The sequence below is a fragment of the Lagopus leucura genome, unplaced genomic scaffold, assembly GCF_019238085.1.
Source record: "Lagopus leucura isolate 7727_CA_CO unplaced genomic scaffold, USGS_WTPT01 Super-Scaffold_100044, whole genome shotgun sequence".
NCBI classification, from domain to species: domain Eukaryota; kingdom Metazoa; phylum Chordata; class Aves; order Galliformes; family Phasianidae; genus Lagopus; species Lagopus leucura.
In genome coordinates this window covers 2,433,357-2,453,159 of record NW_024962291.1, presented here as the reverse complement: position 1 = coordinate 2,453,159, position 19,803 = coordinate 2,433,357, and the positions used below count along the sequence as shown (strand labels likewise).

Sequence of the window (19,803 nt, the reverse complement as noted above, 5' to 3'; positions counted from 1 at the left end):
CAGAAATATCCTTTGCTCTAGCAGAAATATCTTTACAGGCCTCCATATCAGCAAGGCCAAAGACAACTTGCACCCATGTTGCAGCTTTGCCATGGTTACCTGATAAGAGTGTGAAAGTGACAGAATAGATCCCGTTTTCCTTCTGCGCTTCTCCCCCTTCTGTGTATGTTATGTCCACCTGGAACTTAACCGGCTTCTGGAAGACAGCAGGACCTCCTGTGGACTTGTACTCTGCACGGAAACTTGTCTGTGAGATGACACTGTGACTGAGGCTTGGAATCTGAAACAGGTTGGTAGAAGACGGTACAGTGCGCAAAGGAAACAACTGCAAAATTTGTAAGATTTGTTTTTTCTTCTGGACTTGAATTTGTGATTCTACGCTAAAGAGACATCAGGACAAGTAGCAGACACATAGACAAGTGTCTGGAATATCCACAGGGACAATATGTGTACTTACCCAAACCACTATTCCTATCAATACATAAAACAATTTTGAGAAGCTTTCTGGCGTAATCCAGTATCATCAGACCTACAGTAGGATTTCACAACTCACTAATTTTCAGGCAGTCAATAACAACAGATATTGCCAGAATTTAACTTACTCTCATATTTTATTTATTGCTTCTCAAAGGACAAAATTTTCAAAAGATTTCCCAAACCATTCAGAAATCTGGCTTCTAATTTAGGAAGCATTATGAGAGATGAGTTCTTCAAGGTGTCCTTAAGGACTTACTTATCAGGCTATGACAATATGTTTAATTAGAAGTTATCTGCAGAGATGATTCATAGAGTTTGCATACCGCATTGCATCTCACCCCACAGATGTGCAGGTATGCACAGGATCACCAGTATAAACAGTGGTGCACACTATGCTAAACCCAGAAGCACAGCTAAAAGCATGAAACCAGTACAGGAACATCGCTGCTTCAAACCAACCTGAGATGGATTGTTTGATGGTAGAATGTTTGATACATACTGCACACACTCCCTGTATGCCAGCACTGTGTATGAACAGTTAAAAGAACTGAATTTTTGTTTTTGGAAGAAATTCATTGCAGCATCATAAAGACTAAAAAGGAGACTAATATTCTTTGGAAAACAATACAATTCAACAAACTATATAAGAATCTATGATAAGATCTATGATAAGAAATTGAGCTGCCTTCTCTCAATTCCATTGGAAAATAAGGTCTCAGTATGCTTCAAACATCCTTGAATTTAAAAACCTTGCAAATTAAATTTATTGTACTGACTTTTTCCTTATCAGTACTTGCAAATGGTAAGAATAAGGACTTTCTGTTGGAAAAAAAACAAACAAAAAAAACATTTTCCTCTGCTAAAACTGCAGATTATCCTGGATTGTAAATAAGGAATATGTACAACAACTGAGACTCTGGTCACCAGAGGAAATTACCATTCTATCTGTCATAAAGCTGAGAAGAGAAGATCTAAAGTAATAAAAGCAGACATGGCACAGGTTTTTGTCTGATTAAAGTGGTGGAGAGCATAGCCAGGGAAGCCAAGACTTTTGCATAGATGGTGACCTTAAGAGAAATGCGACAAAGCAGCAAATCCCTGTCTTGATGCTGTACTACCAGTGTTCTCTAACTGCACTAAAATTCCAAGCACTGCCAACCTGGAGACTTCACCTTTCAGAAGGCTGAAATCTTTTCTCACAGAATATTTTCTTCAGTTAGAAATTTAGACAGAACACAATGGAGGCCTGAATCAACACGATACGTAAATCAAATGCACAGAGGATGAACCTGAAGGAGAAGAAACCCTGCCCAGTAAATAGAATCATAGAATCACGAGGTTGGAAAGGACCTGCAAGATCATCTAGTCCAACCATCCTCCCACTACCATTGGCTACCACAAGCTACTAAACCGTATCTTGTAGCTCCTCATCAACTGGTAGCACCTCATCCAGACATGGCAGAGTGAGTCCCAGATCTGACCAGTGAGCAATGCATCTAACAGGCAGCTTGGCTGACTTACCGACAGGAAAGCGTGGACAATATCAGCCTTAATGGAGCTTAGCGGTTTGTCCTTAATGACCACAAAAATCTGTTCTTCTTTCTCCAGATTAATGAAGTTACCAAACCAGGATTTTTTGGCAAGCCTGACATAATGAAAAAGAAAGACATGATTTAGAATATTGAGCACTGGTTCTTAGATACCTTCCAAATAGAAAAAAAAAATACTTACAAACTGCACAAGAAATTATTGGTAATGCTCCAGTTGTGGTTTTACTACAACAGGTAGCTCAAAGAGTCTATGAATATCCCACTCACTTAGTGAAAACTGTTTAAGTAACAGTCCCCACCTTGTTAACTCTTGCAAGATGCGTGATCAGCCATGAAAAGAACAGCAGCAATGGTAACTTTTATATAAAGCCAATACACTAATTAATATGCCATGTACATAATTCATACACATAGGTCTCTCTAAAAGCAATGCCTCCTATTTAATTCCATGGAACTACAACAGATAGAAAAGCATGACAACACTATGTGATAGAACAAATTCTCAGCTGCAAAACATTATTTTTCAACACAGTCACCACCATTAGCTCTGCATTTTCACTACCTATGAACAGGAGCCTGCGTGTTGCACTTGGAAAAATCTGAATCAGGTGCCCCACTGTTGTTGTCACTGCTGCTGAAACACATCACCATCACCTTACTGCTCTCTTCCACTGGTTGGCCTCCATAAATGTTCAGCAAACATCAATAAATGTTAATGGACGTCACTTTTTTCCACATGGAGGAATTCAGTGGAATCCCACTTCTTCATTTGCACTTCCATGTCAGATGCCATTCCAACTGACTGCCCCTCTGCTGCCATTTATCGCACAGCAACAAAATGTAACTGAATATTGGTGGGAAGGTTCAACCTCTATTGCCATACCACCAACATCTGCCTCTGACGTCGTGGGCTGACATAATAACATAGAAGGCATTGCTTCTGGTGCAGACTTTGCAAAACTGGGGACATGTTTCTGAGATGTCTCCAGGGATCTCAATTTTTGTGACAATAGCGGGTGTTGTCAGCACAGCAGTTTAAGTTTACTCATGCCCATTTCAGCCCCTTTGCTGTTTCTAGACTTGGAAAGTTCCATTCCCAAATGTGTCTTCTTGGACTGACAGTCACTTTTTAAAGCAAGCTCAAGGTTTCATTGGCCCTTCAATCTGCCTGCAAATGAAACCCACTGCTACCCATAGAGCCATGACAAAGACTTTTCCATTCATCAGTCCCATTCAGCAAGAGTTCAATAAGGAACAAACTCCGGCTTTCTTACAAAAGAACGAACTTCCAGCACTAACAAAGATCTCAGCACCGCACAAAACACAGTGCGGGCTTTCCACAGACAGCAGTCCAACTCCATCGTTTCTTTCAGCATCAGATGGAGGCATCACCATAAAATCAAGTTCTTCTGTTTTTCACACTGGTCATAACAGCAAATGTTTGATTTTGCTTATTGTTCCATCTTCTTGATGCACTTTGTTGAAACTCACTTTTAAGTTAAATCAGCTAAAGGAAAAATGGGGCACGTATATTACCGGGGGAAACTACTCAGAACTTGAAGGTAGTACCTCTGAGAGTAAAGGCTTTGAGGGGAAGGAAGATGCCATCAGACATGAGAACCACCTCCCTCAATCTGCTGGTCATACTTCTCTTGATGCAACCCAGGATATGGTTGGCCTTTTGGGCTGCAAGCGCACATTGCTGGCTCATGCTGAATCTTTCAATTGCCGTGCCCAAATCCTTCTCTCAAGGCTACTCTCAAGCTATTCTCTGCCCAACCTGCATCCGTGCTTGAGATTGCCCTGACCCAGGTGCAGGATTTTGCCCTTGGTCTTACTGAACTTCACGAGGTTGGCTGGACTCACCTCTCAAGCCTGTCCCAGTCCCTCTGGATAGCATCCCCTCCCTCTAACATGTCAACTGCACCACTCAGCTTGGTGCCATCTGCAAACTTGCTGAAGGTGCATTCAATCCCACTGTCACGTGGGATCATATTCTAGCAAAGAAAAATTTAGCATGAAAAAGCCAGAGATGAAAAGACCTGCCATGAACAAGTTTTTCACTCCACTGGATATTTTATGATGCCATGGCAAGCAATTAGGCTTTCACTTCCAGGGGATGTTCACCACTCAACAGAACAAGACAATCTACAGACCAGCTACTGCAGTAAAGGAAAGCCATCTGCACAAAGGACTGCTGTGCACCCCAAAAAAGTGCTGAACAGCTAATTATTAGGAGAACCCCTTCCTGGCAGCAAAGACACAGAATGAGGAAGGGCAGAGATGAAGCAAGAGAGGAGCATCGAAATACTGCACCTCAGCTGTGCAAATACTCATTTGTGTCCACCCATTATAGAGGTAAGAGTACAAAAGGATTCATTTGCAATTTAGTAAATCACTGCCCCCCACCCAATTAAAGTGGGCTGGAAAAGTCACTCCCTAAAATATTCAGAGGCAGCTGTAACTAAACCAGTGAGCCAAAGATTAGCATGGAGAGCAGTAAAGAGAAAGGGGCTCTCATTTAAATGGGTCGTTAAGGAGCCAGGGTTAGAGTGTGAAAGGAAATTACACACTAATTAGCTCATGTGTCTCACACGTACCATAACAACTCTGCAAGCCCCCAGAGAGCTGGGGCAATAGCTCCCTGCATGTAAGGGGTCTATGCTCATTAGTAAATTTGCACCTGGTTATCTATCTAAAATGTCTGGTTGTTTTAGGCTGGGATCTATCATAATGTGAACTGGGCTTGGCTGTCAGGACTCAAGGGGCCCAATGTATGTCACACATGCTCCTTGGAAGCTGAACTTGAAAAAAGCATGAATATTTAACTGCACGTCTGCCAACTTAAAATACTACTTTTCGTATTTGTATTTTTATTAATTGTTTTGTGGAGCCTTCATTTATAGGTCTCTTAATGAGTGCAGGTTAGGAGGGCCACAGAACACAAGGAGTTTTCTCCTGTTCAGCTTGGAAACTTGGTCTGAAGTCTGCAGAGTGCAGCTGTGCTCTCTTTTTCAGCAAGGTTATCACCACTAACACTGACTCTGGAAGACTCCCTGATAGCCTGGGCTATGATCCAGCTTGCAAATCACTAGAATTCAATACATAATTTTGCTCAAGTCACATGAGACAGAATAGATGCCAGTGGTCTCTCCTCTTTCTGGAATGAACTGGATCAAGACAGAGCACACGTGCACTCACTTTTCTCCTTGACAATGGCAGAACTAGCTGTGCTTCTGTACAGAGAATAGGTTTGCTGAAGAAGAAGCCACTTCAGAGTGAAACCATACAATAAGGGTGTTCTTCCTCTTGAGGTGTGCTAAGTACTTCTGACTTGGATTAAAACAGGTATGATTCAAAGATGCTCAGCAATCTGAATGAGATGCTCTAGCACCCTCCAAAATCAGGCTGTAAACAGTGAAAATAACCGTTTCTTGTGATGGCAAGCCTCCTAATGGGGAGGAAGACAGAAGGTACATGGGAGGCTGGGTCCATTGGGAATCTAATCAGGTGTTCAGTTGAGGGGAAAAAAACAAATAGATCAGCATGAAAACACAGGCAAGTGCTTTATGACTTCACACTGAATTTCTGACTGCTGTCATGTTCTGTTTTCTACTTTTGCAGTGTGTTACTGCAGTGCTTCACTGTCTTCTCTGTCTCTGATTGCATGGATCCGCAACCTCTGTAAATCTACCTGCTTGGCATAAATAAGAGCATTTCTACACAAGCAATTGGAGCCTTGCATGCCTAAAGCAGCTGGAGCTATGTCTCTTTAAATGCCATCCCTGGCACATTTTCTAGGACTTTTTCAAATGAGAAAGAATAGCACTACCCAGACACATCAAAGCATATCATCTAAACACCAGGTTTTGTTAAAAGAGTGGCAGTCATTGAAGAATGCTGTACTAGATCAAGGACATATATTTTTATTGCTCAACCCATGAGGTCAATAGAGCTCTTGATAAGGACACCTTATTTCTTACAGAAAGGAAAAGAACAGCAGGAAAAAAAAAAACCATCAAGATGTGTGGAAGTGGGCACTGAGCAATGAAATATCAACTGTTAAAATAAAATCCAGCTCATTATTTTTTATGACTTTTATTATGTTTACTGGAGGGTGCAGCCCAATTGAACTCATTAATTTGGCAATTACACAGAAAAAGAAAAAAGGGCCCTAGGCTTTGACTTGCATCCAAACTGCCTCAAATGATAGGCACTGTTTCATTCACCAGTTTTCAAAGGGTGAGTAGGAAGCAGAGAAGGCAATAAATTCACAGAACTTCAACCAACATACATGCATAAAGGTGAGACAAGAGGATACAAAGGGAAGAAACCTAATTCAGTGTTTTTTTTTTTTTTTTGCTTTAAAAGCCTTAAAAATAATTGAGAATATAATGTATTTATTCTGTCAGGATGTGTTAATGTTGTGAACTTCTCTCATGCCTCTCCATTAGTACATGGTCCAAAATGTTGAAAATACAATTTATTCAATTTTTTCTTCCTGAATTTCTTTTACTAAACTTTACTGTTCCTTACTTCTCCCTCTCCTGTAGTCTTTATCACTGCCCATTCTGCACCATTAGAAATAGACTGCACATACTATAGCATGCCAGGTCTAGGGAAAGTACCATTATCACCAATTACAAAACTTTGGGCCTGCAATTTTCATCTACGACTCATGAATATTTCACACAAGTATTTTGATGAAAGGCCAAATTGCCTTGGTTGGCAGGGAAGGCCTATGGGTATTGGGTGCACAAACACAAGCTGTGAAAATAAAAAGGAATAATTTGGCATCTGTTGCATATATTCGGAAGTGTTTGGAGCAGCACTCTCTGGCAAGGACTTCCAAACCTGCCATGCAGTGACGCACAGCTGTGCCATTAAATGGTTGAAATGTACACGGACTTTCAGGAATAAGTCTGGTGAATATGAAGCAGCTTCTCCACTTCCCAGAGTTGCTGTCCAGAATTAACACTGCACTTTCTATCCCAGCCAAAGATTCCTCTAAATCATCTGAGCAGAGGCTTCTGCATGCTATCCTGAGGATTCAAACTTACATGTGCTAAGAGAAAGACCCTCTACTGCACAGTTAGTGCCAGTATAAGCCATTGACTATCCCCAAGAGTGATGTGCTTGAGAACCAAATGAAAGAAGAGAATGAGAAGATGTTCCAAGACTACTAAACTCAGCAAGCCACGAGTAAAAATGAGGTGGTCACTATGAGACAGTTTCATCACCAGCTGACCCCACAGCCATTACTGAGGTATTGACTTTATCTCAGGCCCTTAGCAGAGGGATTATTTTGACATCTCAGTCCCACTTGTCATATAACAGGCTGCAGTCAGATACTGATTCAGAGCAGAAACAGGCTAGGAAGTGACGTTGGCAGGTGGTGGAAAAGAAGTAGAGTATTGGTAAAATACTTACTCTGGGGATGATTCTGGGGTTAAATTGGACATTTCCTCTGGTGTAGGTACTGCCCATGCACACACAGCCAAAGAGAGGAAGGGAGAAAAGAAATCAATGAATCAGCACACCTTCTTTTTTTTCTGGTTTGATAACAGTGAAAAAATCGTGACATTGCACTACCCTTTCATTCGTCCATTGCCTCTGCAGGCAACTTCTGACATTTAAAATTGGTCATGTGCCTCTAGATTATTGTATCTAATCAAGTGATGCATTTCAAGGCATGTTCTACTACTTCTTACATCACTAGAAAATCCCAAACATATGCCAATCCGATTGCCTTAAAACTTGTTTACTATTGTTTCATGAGCCAATTCTCACACTTTATGCAACGGGGTTTTATGCAAAGTTTCCTTTAGTCACTGAAAATATGAGGAATCCCTGTGGAATTTTCAGAAGACAATGTAAATATACAAATTTCCCACACCAGGCCATTTGCTTCCAAGTCCGTCTGGCTGAAACTCAGTCACTGCTGCAATTCTCAGCAGTTCTCTGGCCACCTCAGGGACAATGCCCCTGACAATCACAGCCCAAAACCTAACCCTTTCGTGGCTATATCCTGCTTTCCAAAGGATCCTGGCACTGGGATGGCTGCTGATTATATCTGAGGACAGTGTATGTGACTTTGGGTGCCCTTTTCCTGAATGCAAAAAGCTATGTGGAGATTGAAGAAAACAATTTTGTTGATCTCAACACTCTAGAGACTCTTAAAACTAAAACAGCCACTGGAAATGAAAACGCTGATTGTATTAAGGCAGTTTTTATACCAATTACCCGAGGTGGTAAAAAAAGCACTAACCAAGATCAAACAAACTGTACATCAAAAGAACAATTTCAGCCTATTGTCACTGGCTGTCTTTTTTTCAGCAGAAAGCTCAGCCCACGGCTGCAAACAGGCAGCAGAGTACAGGCATAGTGAAATACCATAGCTCTAGATTTGCTGGCAAAATAAGTGATGATCTGAAGATAAAATGTTCCTTGGTTCTAAGAACCATGTCAATGATATTAAGGTCTGTACTACTCGAGTGTGAAGAGGGCTCAGGAGACGCTGTTGGAGCAAGTGCAGTGGATTTACAGAGCCTGCTGACACAGACTTCGAGCTACCACTGCTTGATGCTATCACTTTCATTTGCTGTATCAGTACTCAGTTCTCGGCACATGAAATTTTTGAGAGCCAAAGAGAAGTATCACTTGCTGCTGAATGGCTGCCCAAATCAGACCCACCCTGTACATCTGGAGAGTACTCACCTTGCAATTTCCGGCGATGGAAGCGAGGAGACCCCAGGAAACTATTCTTGATTGAGTTGAGCCGTGTTCTCCATGGCATTCCTCCAATGCTGGGGCTGGATGGTGGTGTTGGGTTGGGTGTGCCTGCTGGGCTCTCCTTTGGCGTATGGACAGGTGTCCCCTTGGGGGTAGGGAGGGGACTTCCCCTTGGAGAGGGGTGAGGGGTGACCTGTATGATGGGGATAGATTTGGTGCTTGGGTCAGTACTAGAAGGGAGTAATCTAACAGGAGACATAGGGTTGGTCTGCAATTTAGGAACAGCCAGCTGTGGGTTAAAGCCGGCAGCAGGCGAGCGGCCCGGGGCATTCTGCACAGGGCTGTTCTGGGAAGAGGGCGCGCTGGTATTGCTGGAAGGGAGTGGGTTGGATTTAGTAGACTGGAGTGGTTTTTCGGCCAATTTGCTCTTGGATGGCAAAGTCTGCGTCTTTGGGTTGGGCTGAAGTGCTGGCTTTGGTTGGAGCACATGTCCAGGCCTGGAGGCGTTCCTACAAGCATCAGGGTCCAAGGAGACTTGGGGTCGGGGAGAGAAAGGGAGGTCGGAGGTCTGAGGGGGGATGAAGAACTTTCTGATAGGCTACGAGACAGACACGGAGTGTCCATGCACATCAAAAACAGTGAAATACGCATAGAGCGGGCGAGCAGAGAAAGGAAAGTCAGAATAAAATCCATCCGAGTCACAAAGATGCATCATGTCACAAGGGGACACAAGAGATGGAGGTGAAGGGGTAGTGGGGGAGGGATTTTGCAAAGAAACAAAAACGAACAAACAAACAAAAAACAAAAAAAGACATGCAGTTAGCTGGGAACACGGCATCATCAACAACAGCAGCAGCGGCAGCAGCAAGAACAACAGTGTCATAACAGGCTTCATCATATTAACCAACCACGTGTCAGCAAAGGAAAACAACAGAAAGAAAAGTAAAACAAAGGAAAAGTAAAAAACAAAATGAAAGAAAGTAATCAAGAAAAAAAGAAGAGAGAAATGTCATCTCTCTGGGATTGTTCTGATCGCCCTGCAGTGAGAGAAGCACAATGCTTAGGGAGGTGAGGAAGGGGAAGAAGAATCACTGAAGCCACACACAAATTGAGATATGTCAAGAATGGGACCAACTCTTTCAGCTCAAAGTGCTCATGTGCAAACCTAGTGGAGAAATGGAACTCAAAACAGGTGTGTGATACATACGGAGTGGTAGGCGATACACAGAGCTTACTGCACACACTGGTCAGAACCTCTGTCCCTCCTCTTTGCCCCTGACTCTGGCTAAGGCACAATCAGCTGCAGCCATCCTTGCAGAAGGAAGGAGTTAAGGGAGAGTGATGCCATGTTGGCATCTGGCCTCCTCCCCTGGCCTGGATGGTTAAGCTGCTCAGCATCCGCTCGGGGTTTCATAGCACATAGCGCCAAGAGGAAAACGTGACCTCAACTCGGTGCTTAATTTGTGAATAGCTATAGCAAAAATTTCAGAAAGGCCTGGAAAATTCATTTATCTGGGAAGAGATGATATTTCCCATCAGTCTTTATGCTTCTGCAACATCCCTCATGCTGTCAAAGACAGCTTGATAATTAAGATTTCTGTCATACAGTTACAGCAGTCTTTGACATTAAGTCCCAATGCTGTGAAAGGGTATGGGGAGAACCACTGTTTGTAAGATACAGCGTAAAAAAAGAAAAAGACAAAGTTCATAATCCAGCATCGAGTTATCAAAAATGGGATTATGACTTTTTTTTTTTTCCCCAAACAATAACATCTAAACATGTAACAGGCATTTTGGGAAACTTCATATGGAACCAGCGAAAAGCAGTACACAGACTTGAGAAGACAGAAGCCTTTTCAAGGCACAGTTGCACGTAAAAGTCACTTTTAAAACAAAATGAACGTCCTGACAAAGTATTGCTGTTAACACCCCAGATTGCAAGTACTGGCAGACTTTTAAAAATAGACATTATCACTCAAGCTCTTTACCTTTGGTCTGCATTCATGTTCTGATTTTTTACAAATTATTAACTATCATGAAACATTCATCATCTTCATTACTATTATTATTATCCATTCTGAATATTTAGAAGCTCTAGTCAGGCAACATCCAGACATGCCACTGTCCCACATGTCAGGTAAGCACATGCAGCAGTACTAAGTTCACTTTCTGGGTTTGATGGATTAACACAATGCTGCCATGTTTCTAACTTGCTGAGATGTATTTAAAGCGATGTCTAAAATTGTTTCCATCAGAGCTTTCTACTTGAAGAACTTAGGGTTAGGCCATTAAAATTAAAAGAAAATCACTGCATCAAAAAGTTCGTATTACTGTTAGAGTTGTAAAGTTAAAATTAAGTTTGACATTTTGGTTCATACTGATCACTAACAAGAAGGAAAAGGGAAAAGATGAAGAAAGTGCTTAATTTATAAAAGTCACTACCAGCATCTGACTACTAATCATTTGCAAATGACTTCAAATGATAAAAGTCAAAAACTGGTGATTGCAAACATTTCCGTGCAATTTTTAAATCATTTGTGCATGACTATTTGAGAAACAAATTTGAAAGCAACAAGTCAAATTAAACTCCCACTTAAGCCATTACTAATCTGAATGGGCATCCTTAATTACCACATTTCTAGTAACATAACAAAGAACGAGATCATGTCTGTCTTTCAGCTTGTGCAATAGGGAAAGCCATTAGCAAGATCCTGTGAGATTTAACAACCCTTAGTTGCCACTGAATTCAACTTCTCATAGAACTTTACCTAAGCAGTGCATACAGTGAAATGTGCATTTGATTTTTAAAGTATATTCTCCTTTCAATAATCTAAGATGCTATTAGGTAAGGACTTTAAAAATTTTTTTATTCCAACATTACCTTCTAAGCCACAAATCTGACCTACCTTAAAATGGTTATGAACTGTGGAAAATGCCATCTGGCTGCTAAATCCCTTTGAAGACTATTTAATCAACTGCCTATTAAGTAATAATGTTAAGATACAGCAACTATGGAACAGATCTTGTCATCCTTATTCTTTGATGTAGTCCTACTGAGATGTCAGAAATTGATCCCAAGAGATCAATTAAAGATCGGGTCTAAGGTTTGCAGCTCTGGATGCTTATTTTATGCACACAGCTCTTTTTGCTCTTTCTCAGTACATTCTGCAGTGGTATGAGAATTCTCAGATATCTGCTTCATCCCACTGCCATTCAAGAGGTACACAAACAAGGAAAGAAAGGAAATGGATCTTCACTGGTTCCTGGTACACTAAAGACACAGAGGAGACTGCAAACATATTTCTGTCAGTTGCAAAACAGGGGAACCTAGAATATGTTTCAGAAAACAATTCAATCAAGCAAGGAGTTGGAAGCTTTACTAGCCTGTAAACTTACACCTGATTGTCTTTATAGTATACACCTTACTGGGGATTTACGATACCCTCAATTAATTTACTTTACTTTTTTTATTTACTTTTATTCTCCCTTTAAATTTGCTGTTCCTCAAATTTCTGAAACTGATTTTGTTTGAGTTTCTAATCCAAGCTACTCTGTGGCAAACTGAATTAAGTTGATTGTAGCCAGCATGGCTTGATACTCTGCTGTGGCTTGATTGAAAGTAGCTGTGAAACAGTTTCTGATACATGGTCTGAAATCATGTCATATACAGACCTCAGCTGGAAATAGCAGTGTTTAGTCATAACAATGTTATTCAATGCACTTCTGAGATTGAAAAAGGACAGGGGCACAGTGAGATCCCTGAGGTACCTCTAATAGTGCAGGGAAAATGTATGGAAAATTCTCAGCTTGGATTTGTAGACATCATTTCCCTCACCACTCATGAAAATTTACAAGCTGCGAAGGAAAACCAAAACATCCCAGCTAAGAGCCATGGCTCTGCAGCAACAGATGTTGAAAAGCATCAAGCATGTGTGAGTGAACTGGACCAACGGATCTTGAAGCAGAACCACTTACCCTTGGACTGCTGAGAGGACTGGTGGAGAGCCCAGATGAAGCGCCGCTGATTGACCGAGACCTGAATGGACACAACAAGAAAAAGGCCCTCAGAAAATGTAAACAAGAAATAACCCTGAACACCAGCCACTGCAGGCACAGGCATGATGTGAGGAGAAGGAAGGAGACTGTCACTGGAAAAAGCATGACTCTTTCCTCTCATTACTGTCCCACTCTCACAGCAAAACTCTAAGAAAGGCTGCTTGCTCAAGGAGGAAGCTATAATCCCTTCTCATTACAGGAGTTGCTACCTTCTTTTTTCAAAAAGGACTGTCAAGATGCATGCTGGTGCTGAGGACTCTCTCCTACACAGTGCTGGGGGTCACATAATGAGATGCTCTGTCACAAGGAACATAGGAAGCCACTGTGTGCATAAGGCAAAAAGGAAGGGAGTTACTCCACATAATAAGGAAAAAAGCAAGCCTTTGGGACCAAGATACGTACTTGTTCCCTATGCAGTGACTTCCCATTGAAATCAAAGTTCACACTCCCTCAAGCTTCCCCAACTTCTCACTGATGGATTTCACAGCTCTGTTGCCCAGTAAGATTTACTTCTGTTGCATTAAACAAGCCAGGTTTTGTTTATGAATAACTAGTTCTGCTGTTATTGGTAACTTCACCAATAGCAGGATAACTGCCCAGGTGTCCTCCAAAAAAAAAGCCAATCAATAGAGAATCAACTGCTTTACTTGCTGACAAGGCCACCTGTGCTGTAATGCTCTTATGCTCTCCAGCAAAGGCCATCTAATAAAACTGTGAGCTGTCGACAACAAAACATATGAATGTGCTATATTAAAACATGCTGAAAAGGCACAGGCCAAATAAACAAACATTTCAGCAGAACAACTTTCCAGAAGGAGAGCTGCCCACCATGAGAAAAACTTCCATATGACTCAAACTGAGTACGCCCCAGAGATAGCTTTAGACAAAAGAAAGTTGACTCGAAGACTGAAACATCTTACAGCAGAGAACTTGGCTAAGAACCTAGCTGGTCAACAACTGCCAAGCAACATGCCAATTTAGTCTACCTACCAATGTTTCACCTATACTAAGAGCAATGAAAGCAATTATTTGCCTTCAAGTAATGTATGTAAAAACGTAAAATCTTGTAGATGCTTGGAAAGCTGATTATATGTGTGCATGTGTATATACACATACTTAGAATTGATACGGGTCGGTTAGTATCAACTTGTATATAAGGGAATATAAAAGAAATTTAGGCCATTAATTGTCTCTGATTACCGAACTTTTAAATCTGTTTTAGAAGAATCAAAATATCTGTTTCTGAAATGGACTCCTAGAAATACATTCCTAAATAAATTTGAGTATTAAAATTGCTAAAAAATATGTAAACTGCATAACAGGAGGCTGTTCCAGAGAAAGAGTAAGTTAACACTGAACACAGTGGTAGATCTTATTCTCTCTTTATCCTCTGCATGGTTTTCCTTCTATCTCTTTCCAGTTTGTCCATCACAGGTAGGTAAAATGCAGAAGCCCAGACTTGGCATGCTTTTTTTTTTAATTCTTTTTTTTTCCAAATTAAATCTAAATTTGCACCATGAAAAACTGGGGCACTCATTTATGCAGAATTTCCCTCCTTGTACCCTGCCACAGTCTGCCCATGACAGTATGGCAGACAAAATCTAGAAGCTCAGTCTTGGCACTTAGTTGAACTTAAATTTGCACCATCGTAATATGAGGTGCTCATAAAGGTTTATGCAAAGTAGCTTTAAAGGGAGAACTGTCTGCTCTGCTTTCAATAGGCCATTTTGTGTGCCTGTTCTATAACTGAAATAGCTGAGTGCAACGCAGATGTGTCGTGCATATGGGAAGTTTGGTTAAAATCTTCCTTGCATGAGTCATCAGCAAAAGCTTATTCCAAACCATAAATTACAAGACAAGCCTATAAATTACCTTGCACAAGATTTGTGAGGCATTTAGGTGCCCAAAGATGCAGTTAAACACCTGTTTAGGAGTTTAACCACCACTAGGAGATGTTCCCACCAATATTTAATTATGGTGGGAAAGTCCTCTCTGACACTCACCTGAATTCCAGGATACTTGATTAAAAGTTCCAATCTGCTATTTCCTCTTTGCAATCAGATGTTTCCAAGTCCTGAATTCTCCCCTCCCAACCCCACTGCCTTCTATTTTTTTACAAAAATGATCACACACATGGAGGACAAAACACGGCAGTCCCGCCCTCCCAACTCCCAGTTCCTTATTGGAAGCAATATTTGAAAAAAGAGTTGTTGTGTACTGTGTTTTCATCCAGCCTAGGAGCCTGAGGTAGGGGACAGAAGAGAGAGTTAGTGTGATATCCTCCTAGAAATGCATTTACTATCCACATGACTGCTATCAAACAAATTTTATTTCTGTTGCTGATTTACATGCAAAAATATATAAGACGTAGGTCTTAGGTCTTATAGCAAATCTTAGTTTGTCCACACTGGAAATTGTATAGAGGAGCAGTAGGAAGAGCTTAAAGAACCCTGGGTTAATTTTAAGTGCTGGGGTGAAAAGAGAGTTGTACATTATCAAAACTTTTCCCTTTTACAAGAACATGTTGATATGGAATGTAACAGCCAAACTGAGAATTTCTTCCTTGCATCTTCTGCAATTTAATAAATCCTGCAGAATTTACCTTTACGAATGTGACACAGTTTCCAAGCTGGCTATAAGAACTCAGAACAGCAGCAGTTTCTACACTCCAGTACAAAAATGCCAACAAGCAAAAATGAGAGATTTTTCCTCCCATCGAGATCACCCTAGCTAGGAAATGCTGGAATTCATTTTAAAACAAACAAACAAACAAACGCACTGCTCCTGTATCTCAGAGTCAGGTGGACAGAACTGGGACAGGGCCAAAAGAAAGTAATGAAAAAGGTGCATTATGCTGAAATGCTGCAATGAGAACAGAGAGAATTTACATCTGTATTCGCCTCACCAGAAAATAAAGGTATGAAGCTGTACAGGCAGCACATTAGTATGGCAGACCCTGGATGATGTTACATGTGGAAAAAGGAGAAAAATATGAAATCATCTTACATTCTTATGGCTACACACTAAGCGTATTTAACAGGAGATATCTATTAGTGAGCAACCTCCTCAGAGGTTACTCTACAGGCATTAAATGTCATTGGAAGTATGAAATGTGTACTTGTTCCAATAGCTTACTACTGCACGCAACAATCTAGGAATCTATGAACATCGTGTGTGACTCATTTTGCTCTGTGTTTTGCACTGCTGTCTGCTTGGGCATTAACTCAATGGAAGCCATCAAAAAGTTGTTGAAAAAACAAACAGAAAAGTTAATGCAGTTGCTCAGTCAAAGAGCATTCCCTCAAACACAACTGCCACATTAGGGACCCAAGAGGAGACTCAAGTCCCATCAATAGTGACATAATTGGTTTGTCAAACACGGAGGGAGGAAATGAAAATAAATAAATCCATCTTTAGGGATCTAGACGCAAGTTCTAGGTAGTGGCAGCCACGGAGAGCACTCTAAACATATGGTGGGTACTGAAATCATCGTGGGCTATTCCTCCCATCTCAAAGACAGACAATAAGCAGGAGACATCTGAGCTATAAAAGAAAGAGGCCAAGCACTGAAAAGAAATGAGCACGTGCGGGCTGTAGCTCATATATGTGATGCCTTTATACCTTATTCAATCTATTTGATACTTCAATTACAAGGACCTTTGTTTTAAAGCATGTTTTTACTCATTTTAGTCAGCTGCTACAACGTAAGGCCCAATTTGTGTTAGATCAGTGGGTCTCTTACTGGTAAACCCAAGGAGCTGGAATCCAGTTTCCAGCTGGTTTAAGAGAACTGCCATTTCTTGTGAGCTCTAAGAACCCAGGGCTGAAGCCTGACACTGTTGAGGTGTAAGCACAAGAAGGAAGAAAAAGCAGCTGATCTGCTAACCACAGTACACATATAGCACAGTGCAGAGCACCTCTACATAGCCCTTCACTCAGATTAATTTTCAAGTGCTTTGAACAGTGCATCACCTAGTATACACCAATAAAGTGCACAGGCTTTGCAGCCAGCATTAAACATTTGGGTCAGATTTGGCATTTGTTTCATCTTTGAATAACCACCTCACAGAAATTTTTCCTACAATAAAAAGTGAGTTTGGTACCTTGTTGCAGTCCCAGCAGAACTTGCTTTCATAGCACAGTTTTACTAGGATGCTGAATACAGTCTTTTAGCTGGTCAAGCTGGAGCCATGCTTCCAAGAAGGAGAGCCTGCAGCATGCATGCAGCGTGCAGTAATGCATCTGACTTGTGCCCCTGGGTGAAATGCCTTCAAAATTTTGAGTTGATTTGATTCTGTGCATAGTTTTGTAAGGCATAGCCAAAATATCCGGCCAATTTTTGTTTGTTTAAAGCATAAATTGGGTGGCATTTGATACTCCTCTTTGCTTGATCACTCAAGTAAAAATAAAAAATTGTAAAGTGCAGTTTGGGGTATGAAACCCCTGAAAACTACCCAAATTAATAAGCAGTAGTGAACATTCAGGCACTGTGTATTACATTTCATCACTTCTGTTCCTGGGTGTCCAAAAAATGCAAACTGTAGTTCCTTGCTTCCTGATGCTGAGTAAGAATAGACTACTTCTAACGCTACTCTGTCTTACAGTCCCAACTGTCCAAACAATACCAACCATAAGACGTTAAGTCTTAACATACTTCTGCTTATGTCAGAAGTTCTACTCATAGTAATACCCTTTGGGAAGATGAAGCCCTTACAAAAAGCAGGCAGTGATTTTTGACTGCAGGTGTTGATAACACACCTCTTCTTCTTCCTTCCAGCACACAAGGAAGGTGATGTTAAACAGCCTTAACCGGCCAATCATACTGCATGATAATCATTTATAAATGGTTTAGAAAGAATTAATAAATCGTAAAGCATGTTATAAACATGCTGTATGAATATAAATATTACTGGTGCTAATTAGCCCTCTCAGTTTGTACCTTCTCATAAGCTTTTACTGTAGTTTGTAGTGATCTATTACAACATTTTTATTAAATCATTTATTAATAAATGTTCCCCTTATGTTAAGAATTTATAAATGGAAATCTAATTCAAAGTGGGACTGCATTTCTAATTGTACCTCTATTCTCTTTACTGAAAATTGAAAATAAAGAGCTTTGAACATATATCTTGTTTAGGGCCATCTGCTCACCTCCTAAGAAAATCTATACTCAAAAGAGAGAAAATACCCAGTACTTTTTTTAATAACACAGATGGGACTGAGCTTTATTTTTATTTTAGAAAAAAAAAAAAAAAAAAAGGAAAAAAAAAAAGAAAGAGAAAAGGATAAATTAGGATCAAAGTTAACTGGAAGGTATCAAGAAGATACAAAAAGAGAAGGGGGAGATATTCTCAGGTATTTTGGTACCTACACAGTGTCTGAGGTTAGTTCTGTGTGCTCACAGACATTGAAACATACAGACAAGAGAACAAAAAAGAACCCCAAACTAAGCTATATGGAGTGTAACTCCAACTTAAAAGCACACAAACACACACAAAAGCACCAAAAATGCTTCTTCCCACATCTCTCTCTATCTCCCTGCTGAGAAGTCTCATTCTCTGAACTGTATCCACTTGTATTGTATTTGTAAAGTGCAAATGAGAAATTTCTCTACGAGTCATAACAGGTCCCACAACAGGAATAATCCAAAACTAGAGCTTACCCCAATGGATCAGCACTCGCCATCCTTGGAAAGAGAAAATGAAGAGAGAAGGCAAAGAGAAAGAAAGAGAAAGAGGGGGATGTGGAAGCAGGTGGAGAGAAGAGTAGGAAAAGCAGAGTGAAATACTGTTCGGAGAACTGCACGGTCATAATTATTGCCACAGGTGCCTACATCTTCAGAAACCAGGAACACGAGGGGGACAGTTTGATTCACTAGAAAATAACTTCTGTCCTGCTCACAATAATGCAGACACACCCAACTTTGGCACTGGGGAATATGGAGAGGGACATTCTAAGGCTGTAAAAAAACCTTTCCAGCCAAATCCCAATGAGAGCAGTCAGCAGAGCAACGGGGATCAGATGTTATGCTGAATTTCTTTTCTGACTCTGACATAAGTCACAGTTATAACAAACTGTTATAAAGGAAATTGTCTCCTTTTTGTCTCCTTTTTGCTCAATGTAGTGTCCCTCTGTCCCCCAAGCTGGCCTGGTAAGAAGTACTTTTTTTGCCATGAATGAACTGTGAAACTTATTGGTTATTAAAGCATGCATTTCTGAGCCAGCTTGGGAGCCCAGGGTACAAGACTGTAGCTCAAGCTGTGAATCTGCTTTGTTACTGGCTTATTAGTCATGATGGTCTTAGAGTCAGGAATTCAGATCACCTAGAGCATACCAGCTCAGCAACCCAGCACTTATCTCTGTGGATGCTATCTTGTGCTCCAGGATCTCATTTTTCATTTAAAATAAATTCAGACTCTGGCTCTTAAAGGTTGCAAGGGAAATCTTTCAAATGTGAACGGAGGATAAATCAATGCTGTGCTGAAAAGAGTCCAAAACAGCAGCTTTAAAGGCAGAATGAATATCTGACACATTGACTTTGATGCCAAGGGACAATCAAAAACTTCAAGATTCTTTTTTTCACCAGTAACCAAAGCACTCAAAATAGGAAAGAATAGTCAGGTTATCAAGTTTTTAGGGGTGAGGGTACGGAAACTCAAGAAAGCATCACCGCTTTTTCAGATTAACAAAGATTAATTAGGAATAAAGAACACCCGGTGTGTTATTAAACCAAATAATTTTTAAGGCAGATGCTGTGATTTTTTCCTCTCTGTCTCTTTTTTTTTTTTTCTCTCTCTCCATTTTCAGTAACAGGCTCCCAAGCTGCCAGAGTTACCTCTGGCTGGGTGAGGAAAATCCATTTTCCACAAGACAGTCACCAACAGAAATGCCAAATTTAATATATGCCCAGTAGATTTCACAGTTTCCTACTCAGTGCAACTAGCCATGCTTCCGAATACAAGAACATTGCAAATGCTGGGCTAGGCAA

At 40.8% G+C, this 19,803-nt stretch overlaps 1 protein-coding gene across 2 annotated transcripts in view; it reads right to left on the bottom strand.

Moving 5' to 3' along the window:
* BRSK2 (BR serine/threonine kinase 2) overlaps positions 1-19,803 on the bottom strand; it is a 294,340-nt gene that overhangs the window by 19,958 nt on the left and 254,579 nt on the right. For both annotated transcript variants that reach the window (XM_042884557.1, XM_042884558.1), the window contains exons 13-17: positions 12,735-12,795; positions 8,745-8,952; positions 7,458-7,506; positions 1,999-2,122; positions 100-280 (exon numbers count right to left, since the gene is read on the bottom strand). In XM_042884557.1, the coding sequence (XP_042740491.1) occupies positions 100-280; positions 1,999-2,122; positions 7,458-7,506; positions 8,745-8,952; positions 12,735-12,795 (623 nt within the window). The remainder of the gene's footprint in view (positions 1-99; positions 281-1,998; positions 2,123-7,457; positions 7,507-8,744; positions 8,953-12,734; positions 12,796-19,803) is intronic.